Source organism: Arachis stenosperma, chromosome 10 (genome assembly GCF_014773155.1).
Source record: "Arachis stenosperma cultivar V10309 chromosome 10, arast.V10309.gnm1.PFL2, whole genome shotgun sequence".
Taxonomy (NCBI): domain Eukaryota; kingdom Viridiplantae; phylum Streptophyta; class Magnoliopsida; order Fabales; family Fabaceae; genus Arachis; species Arachis stenosperma.
Window position 1 is genome coordinate 108,236,106 of NC_080386.1, and position 19,591 is coordinate 108,255,696.

A 19,591-nucleotide genomic window follows, 5' to 3' on the forward strand; every position below is an offset into this window, starting at 1 on the left:
AGGATTTTAATGGAACAAATAAATAATGTAGAACGACAAGAGATAAGAATTCAGGTGGAATTTATTCGAGTTGCTGAAAGCCTAACTTTGCCAAAAATATCTAATACGTAACATTATTGCCAACTCTTACTACATAATTACATTTAAAACAATGGAAGCAAGATGCATGCATGGAAACAATCAAACAAAGATATCAAGTTCACAACCTATTATATTTCCCATACTAACATGCAGCATATACATGTATTATTAGTTTGTTTCTCAATCATTTGGATATTTTATAATAAGAAATTAAATAGTAGCAAATACATCTCATTGACCATTTCAAATCTTAAATATAAACTTGATAAAATTATATATGAATTATGAAAGTGAAAAAATGTAAAGAGATATTTACAATTAAATTAATTCACTAATAAACAGCAAAAGAGTAAGAAAAAATGGAAAGATATTTAGAAGAAAAAGAAAAAGAATGAAGCTGGAATATATAATAAATAATCTAGATAGAACCCAAACACGAAATTATCCAACCACTACTAATAAGGACAAACTTTATGCATCCACATAAAATAAGTTATGTATTATCTGATCTGCCAATAATGATAAAAAAGATGCTGCATTTTGAGAAAGAAGCAAAAAGAAAAGCTACCATGAAAAGATAAAGCATAAGGATCTGGCCCGTAACTGTCCACTAACATGCGCCACTGCCGCCACATAAGACCTAATCCTAATAACATGCCAAAGAACCTAATAACTTATACTATGCAATAACCTCACCAATCTGTCACAATAGCCAAAACAACAGTCAAATAGAAACTCTACACCTTGTAACATAATCACAGCAAGACTCTTTTTCATGCCACGTGTCATGTAATCATAGGTCCTAATGCGTGCGTCACAATATATAGTTTATCTACGTAAAGGTATAACCTATAATTAGGGATATAGAACTTGAACTCGAAAGTTTCTTTAGTAAAAAGTGGGGTATATCGTTAATTTCCATGGCCGAAGATGCATCAAAGATTGAAGAAGCATGTGCACTTGACAGCGTAGAAGGTTGTGAATGCGATAATGAAGACACAAGCACAGTCACTTATTATTGTGACTGGTTCCATGGACATGGACTACTGTGCTCTACGTTGAAGGAACTGAAGAAGGAGTTGAAGGGACTCAAAAGGGGTATAGTTCTGAGAGGGCAAAAATGGAAGACACATTTTGTGCCATGGTTGAGGACATGCTGCTGCAGCTTCGGCGAAATGATGAGCAAGAAGAAGAAGAAGAGGAGGAGGAGAATGCAGTTCCAGTACGATCCAAAGAGTTATGCTCTTAATTTTGATGACGGAATGATAGAGAATGAGGATGATGGTGCTTATCTTGATTTTTCGGCTCGATATGCATGTCCATTGGGAATAAACAAGGAGTTTCTGGGCTTGGAAGCTAGCTTAAATCATGATGAAAAACATTCTGGGTTCATTATTCACATGTTCTAGTTATTTTTCTTTTTATTTCTTTTTCCTTCTCGTGTTATTTTGTTCAGCTAAAGTGTATATATATACGTGCATATAGAGAGGAAGATGCATTTTCACTTAAATCGTTTTATATATGGACCAAATTTTAGTGTAACACTGAGTTATTAAATTTTACGATATTTTCTAAAATTTTGAGTATATGCTTTCTGTGTATTGTATATTCAAGTATTCAAAGTACAATATGATCTTTGTGAATTGCCTGCCTTCATAATTAAAAAAAAATTATAAAATTTAATAATTGAGTATTACACTAAAATTTGGTTAATATCTAAAAAATTTAGCCGCATTTTCATGTAAATGTTAAGTATGTTTAAAATTGTTCATATCTCAATATTTGCGATTGTAATATAACCTGGCAGGATTGTATATCTTTATGCTTGAATTGTTAATTAAAATAATTTAGTTTAGCCTATGTTATTATATTGTATTATACGTTAGTTTTACATTATCTAAGTTATGAAAGTTTTTTTCTTTCCTAGTATATAAATATGGAAAAAAAATTAAAGGACTAGCATAATTTATTATTTTTGACCCACAGTTAATTAATAATGTTTAAAAACAGACTAAAAGTATGTTGTTAAATTGCTAAACTAAAAGAATTGGAGTGATAACTAAAAATACATGTTGACCAAAAATATTAATTTTTTCTCACCCTTGAGCTTTTCTCATAAATATGTATATGTACCCACTTTTACTTATCAAGTTGAGTTAAGTGAGTTATATTTAAATAAGTTGTGTGTTTACTTTTTTTTTTTTGAACTCTTTTAAGAATAAAAAATACATTCTTGAGTTGGCCAAGATAGATTTTTGGCTATTTTTTTATAGTGAAGTTGTTAATCTCACCAAAATTAGTAACCCAAACATCATTCCAGCATCAATTTTGTATCAGTAAAAGGTCAGTCAATGCCTTGTTCCAGTAAACATTTATTTGGTTCATGAGTATTGGTCTTCGTGTGACACTCTCATCGATGTTGGTATGAGTTGTCATCAATGCGAGTTGTCTGCTACAGAATTTCAATAAGAGGAGTGCTAGGAGGTCAACAAATTTTGTGATTTTTAGCCATCAATTAGTCATCATTGGTATTTTTAATGGTGTGAGATTTCATCCAATAGTGTGAGATTACTCACTTTTCTTTTGCTGGTTAAGTGCTGGCCAAATTTTAATAAAAATGCTAGTCCCCTAGACTTTCTCTTTCAATAATATTATTCTCTTCCCTTTCTTCTTTTGGTTCATTTTCTTTGGAAGTTATCTTGGATCATCATTATCATCATTGGTGCATTCCAATTTTCATTGTGCATCATCATAGTCGTCATTAGTGCATCATCATCATAACATCGATGTCAAAGTATTATCATCATTGCATAGTACTCAACATCATTGCAGTAAGAGATGACTTCCAAACGTAGAACTATTCAAGAAATTGAAATGGATCAATTGCATCATCAAGTTAAGGTCTTAAGGAGTTGCAGAAACAACTTGTAAGATATAAATCTGCTTAAAATAATTGTGGCAAGTGGAGTGATGACAAACTTTCTAGCGAAGAGGATAATGCAAATCTATTTTATTATTCTTCTTTGTTTGAGGATTTGTCCACATAAAGAGCAAGACAAAATTAAACAACATGACTCACAAACTTAAAGACTTTATGAGGAATCAAAATTGATATTTCCGAGCTTGAAGGAAGACCCCAACCAAATAATTTCATCAATTGGCTTTATACAGTGGGGAGAGTGTTGAAGTTAAAAAATATTTTGACAAAAAACACGTGAAGCTCGTAGCAATCAAGCTAAAGAAGCATGCATCAGTGTGGTAGGAGAATCTCAAGTGTTAGCGAGAAAGAAAAGAAAGAAAAAATATTAAGACATGGGAAAAAAGCATTATGAGTTCAAGCACAAGTTCTTTTTTGAACATTACAGACAAGATACCTTCATCAAATTTCACATTAGTAGCAAAGTCATTGTCTGTAAAAGAATATACAATAGACTTCAAAGTATTACTTATGAAGTGTGAGATTCATAAGCTTGAAGAACAAATCATTGCTCATTATCTTGGAGGATTAAACACAAAATTTTTTTATGTCATTCAGCGACAAAAATATTGGACCTTGGATAATGTCATTAGACTGACATCAAAGATTGGAAAGCAAAAAATACAATGGGATAACACTCAGACACCGAAAGACAAAGAAGTCATATCCTCGATGGTCAACAAAAAATGAAGAAAGAAATCTTTTAAACTTCACAAAGCAACAAAGATCATGGATCATTAAGTAAGAAGTGCTTCAAATGTCAAAATTTTGGTTATATTGTTAGTAATTGTCCAAACAAAAGGGTTATCAGTCTTGTCGAGAAAAATGTTAATGAAGCATCAATCAAAGAGCAAGAGGAAGAAGATGAGGTTAACTATAACATTAAAGAAGTTTCAGCCGATTGTTGAGAAGCCTTAGTAGTTCGTCATAGCTTGAACATTATATTGTAAGGCTAACAGAAAATGAGAGTTGGCGACGCCACAACATCTTTCATACAAGATGCACTATTGAACAGAAGATTTACAAGGTTATCATAGATTTGCAAGATTTTTTTCCTTTTTTATTAGTTAGAATGGGCAATCCAAGCCAACAACATGCTTACTTTTGAATTTGGATCCTCTAAATTTTGAATTTTCACTTTAAAGGGTAAAGTGTGATCTCTCACTCTTGAATGGTTTCTCTCTCATATTTTCTCTTGATCCCACCTATAAAATAAATGGTGAGAGATCACATTTTATCCTCTAAAGTAAAATTCAAAATTTAAAGGATCAAAATTTCTTACTTTTATTTAGCCTTTAAAAATACTGTAGAAATAGCTTTTGGGAATTCATTAGTGCTAACTTTGTCTTTTTTCAATTTGTCTTACACTATAGTTTATTCAAGCAAATAAAAACAAAAAAATAAGGTGCTTGACTTTAACGAGGAATTCATTGTGGCTTGGGATAATGTTTCCGTATATACTTTGATGTTGTTGAACATTTCTAATTATCAATTCTTCTAAAAATAAAATGATTTGTCTCAAATTGTAAGTATATTTTTAATATGTTCAACCTTATTTCCCACACATATTAGTACTTAATAGTTAATACACTGCTTAATACTTTATGTAAATTATTTAGTTTTTATACTTCACTCAAACTTTTCTACATAGATTAGATTCTAAGAGCTAACCAGAATATGTTTTGAAAATTCTTTTTCTTTTGAAAAATTATTAAGAAACTTGAGCTATTTATGAAAGAAAAAAAAGTGTTGAAGTAGTTATTTTTTTTCTTTAATTTGCATGGGTAGTTTAAGCATAAATATATGTATGATATATAAAAAATTTGATTTTTATTTTAAAAATATTTGTTCTTATCATTTTTGGCAATTTATATACAAACCTAAGTTTCATTTTGAATTGTATATTGGTATTCAGGAAGTAATGGATCAAGAATTTTCTCATGAAGAGGTTAATAGCGAGAATATATCATATGACCAGTATGAGCAAGATGAAGAAAAACAGGAGGAAGTTGATGGGGAGTATATAGATGAGGATGACACAAATCTGAAACCAATGTTTGACTATCACAACTTCAATTAAGGGTATAACATTGATTCACTCAAAGATATTGGGATGATTGAATTTTGGAACATCAGAGACAAAGACGTATGTCACTTTCACTTTTCTAATGTTGATATTACATTTGTGTTCTATAATAGATGCAAGGACAAGAGGTTTTAATGCTCGAAAGATCAGGACTAGGAAGAGTCGTGCGAGCGCACTTAAGTTGATGAACTTTGTATGTCATCGTGAATGATTTAGACCACAAAATAATAATGATATTCAAAATTGTAAGAAAAAATCCATGCTAGAGACAAGGTGTGGCTGTAGTGCAATGACGGAGATTTGTCTAGATGCACCTGGTGGTCATTGTTTATTTTTTATTTTTCTGATGAGCACAATCATCCGCTTCTGGATCCTCGGTTGAATAGATTGCTTCGTAGGCATAAATTCATGTCCGAGGCTGATATTGGACACAAGATTAACATGAAAAAGGAGTGGGATTATGTTCGTGGGTCCCCAACTAATTGGGGCCCACAGTAAAAAAAAGAAAGTGGCGTTTAAGCCACGGGATAGAAAGAGAAGCTTTCTTTTAAATTTGAAAAAGAAAGAAACGAGGGCTTGCTTCAGCGATGAAGAGGAGAAGAATTTGGGGGAAAAGGGCAAGTATTTTTTTATCCGATTGAACCGGTAAACTTGCTCCATTTCTTATAAAATTTTAGTATGTTATTCTTGGTATAGAGATGAACATTAGGATATAACTTATTAGTTGTATTGTCTTCTCTTTTTCCTGATTTGAGATACCCACTTAGTGGAGAGTTTATGTTGATTCCATCAGTTTTGATAATGTATTTTGTTGATTGTTGAGATGCCCCAGTGTCACTAAGAAGACTGTTTGTATACCCATTATTCCGATAGTGAAAGATTTTACTGGACTAGGTCCCGTGGGTTTTTTGTCCCTCTTTTGGGGGTTTTCCCACGTTAAAATTCTGGTGTCTGATTATTTAATTTCTGCCATTATATTGCTACTTGGAGTATCTTTGGTATTGCCTATTTAATCGCACAGGTTATGAGAAAATTGTTTCTAGTGCTTCCGTTTGAAGAGTATTGTAAAAGACATAGGATCAAGCTTGAGAAGACGGTTCCTGAGACTCCTCAACATAATGAAGTTGCAGAGAGAATGAATCGCACTATCAATGATAGAGTCAGGTGTATGCTCTCTCATGCAAAGTTTTCTAAATCCTTTTGGGGTGAAGCGATGAGGATTACAGTAGATCTGATCAACCTTTCTCCTTTAGTTCCACTTAATGGTGATGTTCCAGAGAAAGTTTGGAGAGGGAAAGATGTCTCTTATAGTCACTTGCGAGTGTTTGGCTGTAGGACTTTTGTTCACATTTCAAGAGATGAAAGGTCAAAATTGGATGGAAAGTCAAAGCAATGTATCTTCATGGGTTATAGTCACGAAGACTTTGGTTTGGTTACAGATTATGGGATCCGGTGAGCAAGAAGATAATTAGAAGTCGAGATGTGATTTTTCTTGAAGACCAAACTATTGAAGATCTTGAGAAGACAGATAAGCCAACAATAACTGTTAAATGTTCTGCTGATGATGAACTTAGTCCTTCCACTAGACCTCCTGTTGATAGGGGAGATGTACAAGTTAATAATGATGGTGATGATTTGCATGATGAACCTACACTTCAACTTGAGACCAGATGCAAAAGTTTCACCAGATGTTGAAGTCCCACCTGAACCACCAGTTGAGCCTGAATTGAGAAGATCTACTAGAGAGCATCATCCTTCTCAGAAATACTCTCCTTATGAGTATGTGATGAACACTGAGACTAGGAAGCCAGAGAGCTACCAGGAGGCTATGTCTGATGAGCATAAGCAAGATTGGTTGAAGGCTGGTGCACGAATTTGTGATCCGCACAACTAACCAGCAAGTGCACTGGGTCGTCCAAGTAATACCTTACGTGAGTAAGGGTCGATCCCACGGAGATTATTGGTTTGAATCAAGCTATGTTTATCTTATTATTCTTAGTCAGGATATTAATTAAAATTATCAGTTGGAATTATTAGATTGGAAAAATAAAAGAGAATAAAAGCGTTACTTGTTGTGCAGTAATGAGAAATATGTTGGAGTTTTGGAGATGCTTTGTCCTCTGAACTTCAACTCTTCCTTGAAATCCTTTTCCACACGTAAATTCCCTTCCATGGCAAGCTCTATGTAGGGTGTCACCGTTGTCAATGGCTACTTCCCATCCTCTCAGTGAAAACGTTCCTATGCTCTGTCACAGCACGGCTAATCATCTGTCGGTTCTCAATCAGGTTGGAATAGAATCCATTGATTCTTTTGCGTCTGTCACTAACGCCCAGCCTTCAGGAGTTTGAAGCTCGTCACAGTCATTCAATCCCAGAATCCTACTCAGAATACCACAGACAAGGTTTAGACTTTCCGGATTCTCATGAATGCCGCCATCAATCCGGCTTATACCACGAAGATTCTGAGTAATGAATCTAAGAGATACTCATTCAATCCGATGTAGAACGGAGGTGGTTGTCAGGCACACGTTCATGGATTGAGGAAGGTGATGAGTGTCACGGATCATCACCTTCTCCATAATTAAGCGCGAATGAACATCTTAGATAAGAACAAGCGTGTTTGAATGGAAAATAAAGGAATTGTATTAATTCATTGAGACGCTGCAGAGCTCCTCACCCCCAACAATGGAGTTTAGAGACTCATGCCATCAAAAAGTATGTAATTCAGATCTGAAAATGTCATGAGGTACAAAATAATTCTCTAAAAGTTGTTTAATAGTAAACTAGTAACCTAGGTTTACAGAATATGAGTAAACTAAGATAATTGGTGCAGAAATCCACTTCTGGGGCCCACTTGGTGTGTGCTGGGGCTGAGACTAAAGCTATCCACGAACTGAGGCTTTTCTTGGAGTTGAACTCCAAGTTATAACGTATTTTGGACGTTCAACTCCGGATCATGACGTGTTTCTGGCGTTTAACTCCAGACAGCAGCATGTACTTGGCGTTCAACGCCAAGCTACGTCGTCTATCTTCGTGAAAAGTATGGACTATTATATATTTCTGGAAAGCCCTGGATGTCTACTTTCCAACGCCGTTGAGAGCGTGCCAATTGGACTCCTGTAGCTCCAGAAAATCCGTTTCGAGTGTAGGGAGGTCAGAATCCAACAGCATCAGCAGTCCTTTTTCAGCCTAACTCAGATTTTTGCTCAGCTCCCTCAATTTCAGCCAGAAAATACCTGAAATCACAGAAAAATACACAAACTCATAGTAAAGTCCAAAAATATGATTTTTGCCTAAAAACTAATAAGATTTAACTAAAAACTAATTAAAACATGCTAAAATCTATATGAAATTACCCCCAAAAAGCGTATAAAATATCCGCTCATCACAACACCAAACTTAAACTGTTGCTTGTCCCCAAGCAACTAGATAAATAAAATAGGATGAAAGAAATTAAGAAGTAATAATATCTAAGAGTTTTAAATGGAGCTCAGATTCTTATTTAGATGAGCGGGGCTTGTAGCTTTTTGTTTCTGAACAGTTTTGGCATCTCCCTTTATCCTTTGAAATTCAGAATGATTGGCATCCATAGGAACTCAGAATTCAGATAGTATTATTGATTCTCCTAGTGTAGTATGTTGATTCTTGAACACAGTTATTTTATGAGTCTTGGCCGTGGCCCTAAGCACTTTGTTTTCCAGTATTACCACCAGATACATAAATGCCACAGACACATGACTAGGTGAACCTTTTCAGATTGTGACTCAGCTTTGCTAGAGTCCCCAGTCAGAGGTGTCCAGAGCTCTTGAGCACACTCTTTTTGCCTTGGATCACGACTTTAACCACTCAGTCTCAAGTTTTTAACTTGGACCTGCATGCCACAAGCACATGGTTAGGGACAGCTTGATTTAGCCGCTTAGGCCTGGAACTATTTCCTTAGGCCCTCCTATCCACAGATGCTCAAAGCCTTGGATCCTTTTCACCCTTGCCTTTTGGTTTTAAGGGCTGTTGGCTTTTATTCCTTTTGATCAAAATTATATATATATATATATATATATATATATATATATATATATATTTGGACTGCTTTTTCTTGCTTCAAGAATCAATTTCATGGTTTTTCAGATCATCAATAATATTTTTCGTGTTCCTCATTCTTTCAAGAGCTAATATTCATAAAATTCAAGATAAAAATTATGCACTGTTCAAGCATTCATTCAGAGAACAAAAAGTATTGCCACCACATGTAATTAATTATAATTTTTATTATTAAGAACTCGAAAAATATAAATTACTTCTTTATTCTAAAAATCTACTACTTTATTCATGCCTGATGATGATGAGAAGAATAAATTATAACTTAATTGGAAATAAAATCAAAATAGATATACTAATTACTACTACTACTACTATATATCTCCTAAGTTAAATTTCTATAATAACACTATCACAGAGTTAAAGCAAAAAAATTAGAACTCAACAACCTGTTGTTTTGAGGAGTAGATGTTCCTCTAATCTGTGGGGTGCTTTTCAAGGATTAATTTTTGGCGCTTCAGCTCCCTTAGATCACGCCCTTGCTCTTCCTGTTCCTTAAGCAGTTTGCAAAGCATGCTACTTTGATTGTTCTGTTCTTCCTTTACTTGGTCCATAGCTTCTTGCAATTTGGAAATAGAAGCCTCAAGATGTCCCCAATATTCGAATTGAGGGAGTTCTGGGAGGGCTTCCTGTGCTCTCCTCTTGACTGAATCATCCTGCAGCTGTTGTCTGTCCATTGATATTCTAGTGATTGGCCTCTCAACTGAGATATACTCTGGGCATCTTTGCAGAGCATAGAAATTAAGCTTGGATAGGCCAATCTGGCGTCCTTGGAATTCCTGTTTGCTATTTTGTATAGCTCACATGAGATCAGTTGATGGACTTCTACTTCTTTTCCCAACATGATGCAGTGAATCATTACTGCTCTTTTAACGGTAACTTCAGAATGGTTGCTGGTGGGCAATATGAAACGCCCAATGAAATCCAGCCAGCCTCTGGCTACTGGTTTTAGATCTTCTCTTTTGAGTTGATTTGGGATGCCAGTCGTGCTGGTGGTCCACCTGGCTTCAGGGATGCATATATCCTCTAGAATCTTATCCAGACCTTTATTTACCCGCATCATTCTCCTATTAAAGAAGTCTAGGTCATCTTTCAGTTGAGGAAGCTTAAATATCTCCCTGATCTTGTCAGGATGGGTATGAACAATCTTTCCTCTGACTAAGGTCCGATGCTCATAGAGAGCAGCTCCAATTATTCTTTGCCTGTCTGTCTGCCATAGATTAGCATAGAACTCCTGAACCATGTTCCTTCCCACTTTTGTTTCAGGATTGGCCAGAATTTCCCAGTTTATGTTTCGAATTTGCTCTTGGATCTCCGGATATTCATCTTCTTTCAGATCAAATTTGACTTCCGGGATCACTGATCTATGACTCATTATTTTGTAGTAATGGTCTGAATGTTCTTTAGTTAAGAACTTCCCTTGATTCCAAAGTGGCTTTGGAGTATTCTCTTTCTTGCCTCTTGGGGTGGGTTGTTTTCCTTTAGGAGCCATGATCTTAATGAGTATGTTTTTGTGATCACGGATAAACACACCAAACTTAGAGTTTTGCTTGTCCTCAAGCAAAAGAGAAGAAAGAAGAGGGATAGGAGGAGAGCAAGTGTGGCATGGTGATGATGAGAGGGGCGCCGAATTCAATATATAGAGAGGGGGTGGGAATTTTCAAAAATAAGAAAAAAGATAAGATAGAAGATATGATTTATAAAAGATAGATATGATAAGAAAAAGATATAGTTTAAAAAGGGAAAGATATGAATAATAATTAAAAAGATAAATCTGAATTTTTAATTTTGAAAAAGATTTTAAAAAGATAATTGAGTTTTGAAAACAAACTTAAAAGAGTTGGATTGGATTGGAAAACAATTTGTCTTTATGGATTAAGATATATTTGAAATTTTTGAAAAAGGGATTTTAGAAATTAGGGTTCTTAGAAAACTAATTTGATTTGAAGGATGACATTTTGAAACATGTTGATGCAAGAAATTATGACTTGAAACATAAAAATTTAGAAAATTTGTAAAGAAAAATGAATTTTACCTCCTCCCCACCATCCTGGCGTTAAACGCCCAAACGATGCATGTTTTGGGCGTTTAACGCCCAAATGTTGCTTCTCCTGGGCGTTCAACGCCCAGCTGATGCATCTTTCTGGCGTTGAACGCCAGGAAGTCCTTTGTCACTGGGCGTTTTTCTGAACGCCCAGGATGCTGTAAATCCGGCATTAAACGCCCAGAAGGTGCTTCTTTCTGGCGTTTAACGCCCAGAAGATGCTCCTTTATGGCGTTTAACGCCCAGATGGCTACCCTTACTGGCGTTGAACGCCCAGTGGGTGCTTCTTTTGGGCGTTCAACGCCCAAAATGTTTCTTACTGGCTTTTTTTCGCCAGTGAACTTCCAAATTCCCCTGTAACTCTGTGAATTCAATCAATTGCTTTTTTACCTTGAAGATATTTTGACCTATACCTGTAAAAATTAACAGAAAAAATAAAATTAAATTTTGTGATTGGCTGGGTTGCCTCCCAGCAAGCGCTTCTTTAATGTCGTTAGCTGGACTATTACTGAGCTTTTAATTAAGTCTCAGTTTTGAGCATTCTTGCTCAAAATTGCCTTCAAGATAATGTTTAACTATTTGTCCATTAACAATGAACTTTTTGTTAGAGTCATTATCTTGAAGCTCTATGTATCCATATGGTGATACACTTGTAATTACATATGGACCTCTCCACCAGGATTTTAATTTTCCGGGGAATAATTTGAGCCTAGAATTAAATAGCAGAACTTTCTGCCCCGGCTCAAAGACTCTGGATGACAATTTCTTATCATGCCATCTTTTTGCTTTCTCTTTGTAAATTTTTGCATTCTCGAAAGCATTGAGTCTAAATTCCTCTAGCTCATTTAACTGGAGCAATCGTTTTTCTCCAGCTAACTTGGCATCAAGGTTTAGGAATCTGGTTGCCCAGTAGGCCTTGTGTTCCAGTTCCACTGGCAAGTGACATGCCTTTCCATACACAAGCTGGTATGGAGAGGTCCCTATAGGGGTCTTGAATGCTGTTCTGTATGCCCACAAAGCATCATCCAAGCTCCTTGCCCAATCCCTTCTACGGTTAATTACAGTCTGTTCCAGGATTCTTTTGAGTTCTCTATTTGAGACTTCAGCTTGCCCATTAGTCTGTGGGTGATATGGAGTAGCTACCCTGTGGCTAACTCCATAACGAACCAAAGCAGAGTAAAGCTGTTTATTGCAGAAATGACTGCCCCCATCACTGATTAATACTCTAGGGGTACCAAATCTGCTGAAGATGTGTTTCTGGAGGAATTTTAACACTATTTTAGTGTCATTAGTGGGTGTTGCAATAGCCTCCACCCATTTGGATACATAATCCACTGCCACCAGAATATAAGTGTTTGAGTATGATGGTGGGAAAGGTCCCATGAAGTCAATGCCCCATACATCAAACAACTCAATCTCCAAGATCCCTTGTTGAGGCATGGCATAACTATGAGGTAGGTTGCCAGATCTTTGGCAACTGTCACAATTAAGTACAAACACTCAGGAGTCTTTATAGAGAGTAGGCCAGTAGAAGCCACATTGGAGGACTCTTGTGGCTGTTCGCTCATTTCCAAAATGTCCTCCATACTGTGATCCATGGCAGTGCCATAGGATCTTCTGTGCTTCTTCCTTAGGCACACATCTACGGATTACTCCATCTGCACATCTCTTGAAGAGATATGGTTCATCCCAAAGATAGTACTTTGCATTTGTGATTAATTTCTTTGATTGCTGCCTACTGTATTCTTTGGGTATGAACCTCACTGCCTTGTAGTTTGCAATGTCTGCAAACCATGGCACTTCCTGGACGGCAAAGAGTTGCTCATCCGGAAAAGTTTCAGAGATCTCAGTGAGAGGGAGGGACGCCCCTTCTACTGGTTCTATTCGGGACAGGTGATCTGCTACTTGGTTTTCTGTCCCTTTTCTGTCTCTTATTTCTATATCAAACTCTTGCAGAAGCAACACCCATCTTATAAGTTTGGGTTTTGAATCCTGCTTTGTGAGTAGATATTTAAGTGCAGTATGATCAGTGTACACAATCACTTTTGATCCTACTAAATAGGATCTGAATTTGTCAATGGCGTAAACCACTGCAAGTAGCTCTTTTTCTGTGGTTGTGTAATTCCTCTGTGCGTCATTTAGAACACGGCTGGCATAGTAAATGACGTGCAGAAACTTGTCATGCCTTTGTCCCAACACTGCACCAATGGCATGGTCACTGGCATCACACATTAATTCAAATGGCAATGTCCAGTTTGGTGCAGAGATTATTGGTGCAGTGACCAATTTAGCTTTCAGAGTCTCAAATGCCTGCAGACACTCTTTATCAAAGATAAATGGCGTGTCAGCAGCTAGCAGGTTGCTCAGAGGTTTGGCGATTTTTGAAAAATCTTTTATAAACCTCCTATAGAATCCTGCGTGCCCCAGAAAGCTTCTGATTGCCTTAACATTGGCAGGTGGTGGTAATTTTTCAATTACCTCTACCTTAGCTTGATCTACCTCTATTCCCTTGTTCGAGATTTTGTGCCCAAGGACAATTCCTTCAGTCACCATAAAGTGACACTTCTCCCAGTTTAAAACCAGGTTAGTCTCTTGGCATCTCTTTAGAACAAGTGCTAAATGGTTAAGGCAGGAGCTGAATGAGTCTCCAAACACTGAAAAGTCATCCATGAAGACTTCCAGAAATTTTTCTACCATATCAGAGAAGATTGAAAGCATGCACCTCTGAAAGGTTGCAGGTGCAGTGCACAGGCCAAATGGCATCCTTCTGTATGCAAATACTCCAGATGGACATGTGAATGCTGTTTTCTCTTGATCTTTTGGATCTACTGCAATTTGATTATAACCTGAATATCCATCCAGGAAGCAGTAGTATTCATGACCTGCCAGTCTTTCCAGCATCTGGTCTATGAATGGTAAAGGAAAATGATCCTTCTGGTAGCTGTATTGAGCCTTCTGTAATCAATACACATACGCCACCCAGTAACTGTTCTTGTAGGAACCAGTTCATTTTTTTCATTATGAACCACTGTCATGCCACCTTTCTTAGGGACGACTTGGACAGGCCTCACCTAGGGGCTATTAGAAATAGGATAAATAATCCCAGCCTCTAGTAACTTAGTGACCTCTTTCTGCACTACTTCCTTCATGGCTGGATTCAGCCGCCTTTGTGGTTGAACCACTGGCTTGGCGTCACCCTCCAGTAAGATCTTGTGCATGCATCTAGCTGGGCTAATGCCCTTAAGATCACTGATGGACCACCCAAGAGCTGTCTTGTGTGTCCTTAGCACTTGAATTAGTGCTTCCTCTTCCTGTGGCTCTAAGGTAGAGCTTATGATCACAGGAAAGGTATTACCTTCTCCCAGGAATGCATATTTTAGGGAAGGTGGTAATGGTTTGAGCTCGGGTTTAGGAGGTTTTTCCTCTTCCTGAGGGATTTTCAGAGGTTCTACTATTCTCTCTGATTCCTCTAGATCAGGCTGAACATCTTTAAAGATGTCCTCTAGCTCTGATTCGAGACTCTCAGCCATATGGACCTCTCTTACCAGAGAGTCAATAATATCAACACTCATGCAGTCATTTGGGGTGTCTGGATGTTGCATGGCTTTGACAACATTCAACTTGAACTCCTCCTCATTGACTCTCAAGGTTACTTCCCCTTTTTGGACGTCAATGAGGGTTCGGCCAGTTGCTAGGAAAGGTCTTCCTAGAATGAGAGTTGCACTCTTGTGCTCCTCCATTTCCAGCACCACAAAGTCAGTAGGAAAGGCAAATGGCCCAACCTTAACAATCATGTCCTCAATCACGCCTGATGGGTATTTAATGGAGCCATCAGCAAGTTGAAGACATATCCTGGTTGGTTTGATTTCTTCAGTTAAACCAAGCTTTCTGATAGTAGATGCAGGTATTAGGTTGATACTTGCCCCAAGATCACATAAAGCTTGCTTGGTACAAGTACCCTCTAATGTGCATGGTATCATAAAGCTCCCAGGATCTTTAAGCTTCTCAGGTAAGCTTTTCAGAATGACTGCACTGCATTCTTCAGTGAGGTAAACTTTTTCAGTCTCCCTCCAATCCTTCTTATGACTTAAGATCTCTTTCATGAACTTAGCATAAGAGGGTATTTGCTCAAGTGCTTCTGCAAACGGGATCTTTATTTCAAGAGTCCTTAGATAGTCTGCAAAGCGGAAAAATTGCTTATCCTGTTTCGCTTGGCGGAGCTTTTGAGGATAAGGCATTTTGGCTTTGTATTCCTCAACCTTAGTTGCTGCAGGTTTATTACCTACAGAAGTGGGTTGGGAAGCCTTTTTAGAAGGGTTGTTATCAGCACTTGTATGTGACTGATCCCCCACTGGCATTTGAATGCCAGGGGTGGAAGCTGGGGTGGCGTTAGACGCCACCTCCTTATTTGTTACTGGCGTCTGAACGCCAAAACTATGTTCCCTTTGGGCGTTCAACGCCGGATTCATGCTTGTTTCTGGCGTTGAACGCCAGGAATGAGCATGGGCTGGGCGTTCAGCGCCAGCTTTATTCCTCTCTGGGCTCTGATTGTCCTCAGAGGGATTTTGAGTAGCCATTTGTTCATTTCTTGGCTTCCTGCTGCTTTGAAGTGAGGTATTTAATGTTTTCCCACTTCTTAATTGAACTGCTTGGCATTCTTCTGCTATTTGTTTTGATAGTTGCTTTTCTGTTTGCTTTAACTGTACTTCCATATTCCTGTTAGCCATTCTTATTTCCTGTAGTATTTTCTTGAATTCGGCTAGCTGCTGGGTTAGAAAGTCTAATTGCTGATTGAATTCATTAGCCTGATCCACAAGACTGAGTTCATCAGTCACTGTTTTAGCTTCTTCTTTTATGGAAGATTCACTGCTTAGGTACAGATGTTGATTTCTGGCAACTGTATTAATAAGCTATTGAGCTTCTTCAATTGTTTTTCTCATATGTATAGATCCACCAGCTGAGTGGTCTAGAGAAATCTGAGCTTTTTCTGTAAGCCCATAGTAGAAGATGTCTAATTGCACCCACTCTGAAAACATTTCAGAGGGGCATTTTCTTAGCATCTCTCTGTATCTCTACCAGGCATCATAAAGGGATTCATTATCTCCTTGTTTGAAGCCTTGGATGCTTAGCCTTAGCTGTGTCATCCGTTTTGGAGGGAAATAGTGATTCAGGAATTTTTCTGACAGCTGTTTCCATGTCTTTATGCTGTTCTTAGGTTGGTTATTTAACCACCTCTTAGCTTGATCTTTTACAGTAAATGAAAACAGTAATAATCTGTATACATCCTGATCTACTTCCTTATCATGTACTGTGTCAGCAATTTGCAAAAATTGTGCCAGAAACTCTGTAGGTTCTTCCTGTGGAAGACTGGAATACTGGCAGTTTTGCTGCACCATGATAATGAGCTGAGGATTCAACTCAAAGCTACTAACTCCAATGGAGGGTATACAGATACTACTCCCATATGAAGCAGTAGTGGGGTTAGCATATGACCCCAGAGTCCTCCTGGACTGTTCATTTCCACTTAATTCCATGATGGAACAAGGGAGATGATATATATGTTGATATTATTTATTTTATAGAAGTGGAATAAATAAAAACGGAATATATATAAAAAAATTTGAAAATATTTTGTGAAAATTTTTCGAAAAAATTTGAAATTGAAATCTGAATTTTATATAAAAATTTCGAAAATGTAGTTTTAAAATTAGTTAGAAAAGATATATATTTTTTTGAATTTTGAATTTTATGATGAAAGAGAAAAAAACATAAAAGACACAAGACTTAAAATTTTTAGATCTAATGCTCCTTATTTTCGAAAATTTTGGAGGGAAAACACCAAGGAACACCAAACTTAAAAATTTTAAGATCAAGACACAAGAAAAACTCAAGAACACCTTGAAGATTCACAAGAACACCAAGAACAAAAGAAAGAACACCAAACTTAAAATTTTTAGAAAACTTTAATAAAATTTTCGAAAATTATGAAGAGATTAACAAGAAAACACCAAACTTAAAGTTTGGCACAAGATTAAATCAAGAAAAATTATTTTTGAAAAAGATTTTCAAAAGAAGGTGCCCAATTGCTAAGAACATAAACCCACGCTATAACCAACTGAGCTAAAAATGTAACGTATTTTAAAGATATATTATTTTTATGGATAAAAGTATAATTTTTGAAAGTTAATGTTTTGAAAAAGCACAAGAAAAACAAGGAAAGACACAAAACAAGAAAAACTTAAGATCAAACAAGAAAAATAAACAAGAACAACTTGAAGATCAATGAAGAACAAAGAACACAAGTCGAAAATTTTAAAGAAAAATATAAAATATGCAATTGACACCAAACTTAGAACAAGACACTAAACTCACGAAAACAATTAAAAATTTGATAAAGAAAAATAATATTTTTGAAATTTTTTTTTTTAAAAAAGGGATAATAAAAGATGCAATTCTAGTAAAAAAAAGGATAAATTCTTCCTAATCTAAGCAACAAAATAAACCTTTAGTTGTTCAAACTCGAATAATCCCCGGCAACGGCGCCAAAAACTTGGTGCACGAATTTGTGATCCGCACAACTAACCAGCAAGTGCACTGGGTCGTCCAAGTAATACCTTACGTGAGTAAGGGTCGATCCCACGGAGATTATTGGTTTGAATCAAGCTATGTTTATCTTATTATTCTTAGTCAGGATATTAATTAAAATTATCAGTTGGAATTATTAGATTGGAAAAATAAAAGAGAATAAAAGCGTTACTTGTTGTGCAGTAATGAGAAATATGTTGGAGTTTTGGAGATGCTTTGTCCTCTGAACTTCAACTCTTCCTTGAAATCCTTTTCCACACGCAAAGTCCCTTCCATGGCAAGCTCTATGTAGGGTGTCACTGTTGTCAATGGCTACTTCCCATCCTCTCAGTGAAAACGTTCCTATGCTCTGTCACAGCACGGCTAATCATCTGTCGGTTCTCAATCAGGTTGGAATAGAATCCATTGATTCTTTTGCGTCTGTCACTAACGCCCAGCCTTCAGGAGTTTGAAGCTCGTCACAGTCATTCAATCCCAGAATCCTACTCAGAATACCACAGACAAGGTTTAGACTTTCCGGATTCTCATGAATGCCGCCATCAATCCGGCTTATACCACGAAGATTCTGAGTAATGAATCTAAGAGATACTCATTCAATCTGATGTAGAACGGAGGTGGTTGTCAGGCACACGTTCATGGATTGAGAAAGGTGATGAGTGTCACGGATCATCACCTTCTCCATAATTAAGCGCGAATGAACATCTTAGATAAGAACAAGCGTGTTTGAATGGAAAATAAAGGAATTGTATTAATTCATTGAGACGCTGCAGAGCTCCTCACCCCCAACAATGGAGTTTAGAGACTCATGCCGTCAAAAAGTATGTAATTCAGATCTGAAAATGTCATGAGGTACAAAATAATTCTCTAAAAGTTGTTTAAATAGTAAACTAGTAACCTAGGTTTACAAAATATGAGTAAACTAAGATAATTGGTGCAGAAATCCACTTCTGGGGCCCACTTGGTGTGTGCTGGGGCTGAGACTAAAGCTATCCACGAACTGAGGCTTTTCTTGGAGTTGAACTCCAAGTTATAACGTGTTTTGGGCGTTCAACTCCGGATCATGACGTGTTTCTGGCGTTTAACTCCAGACAGCAGCATGTACTTGGCGTTCAACGCCAAGTTACGTCGTCTATCCTCGCGCAAAGTATGGACTATTATATATTGCTGGAAAGCCCTAGATGTCTACTTTCCAACGCCGTTGATAGCGCGCCAATTGGACTTCTGTAGCTCCAGAAAATTCGTTTCGAGTGCAGGGAGGTCAGAATCCAACAGCATCAGCAGTCCTTTTTCAGCCTAACTCAGATTTTTGCTCAGCTCCCTCAATTTCAGCCAGAAAATATCTGAAATCACAGAAAAACACACAAACTCATAGTAAACTCCAGAAATATGATTTTTGCCTAAAAACTAATAAGATTTAACTAAAAATTAATTAAAATATGCTAAAATCTACATGAAATTACCCCCAAAAAGCGTATAAAATATCCGCTCATCAAAGGCCATGCAAGAAGAAATGAAATTCTTGCATGAGAATCATACTTTTGAATTAGCGAAGTTGCCGAAGGGCAAAAGAGCATTCAAGAATAAATGGGTGTTCAAATTGAAAGCGGATGAAAATGTCTCAAAGCCAAGGTACAAAGCTCGATTGGTCGTGAAAGGCTTTGAACAAAAGAAAGGTATTGATTTTGAGGAGATTTTCTCTCCAGTTGTGAAGATGTCCTCTATT

General features: G+C 36.8%; 1 protein-coding gene across 1 annotated transcript; it reads left to right on the forward strand.

Annotated features, from left to right (window-relative positions):
* The first annotated feature begins 949 nt into the window (after window positions 1–949).
* On the forward strand, window positions 950–1,623 carry LOC130957898 (uncharacterized). The gene has a single exon (XM_057884740.1). It carries the CDS (start codon window positions 1,002–1,004, stop codon window positions 1,488–1,490), a length of 489 nt encoding a protein of 162 aa, XP_057740723.1. The 5' UTR covers window positions 950–1,001; the 3' UTR covers window positions 1,491–1,623.
* The last annotated feature ends 17,968 nt before the right edge of the window (window positions 1,624–19,591 follow it).

Bases quoted from the DNA above. Each gene is read 5' to 3' on its own strand.
- LOC130957898 (XM_057884740.1), top strand. From the start codon at position 1,002: ATGGCCGAAGATGCATCAAAGATTGAAGAAGCATGTGCACTTGACAGC.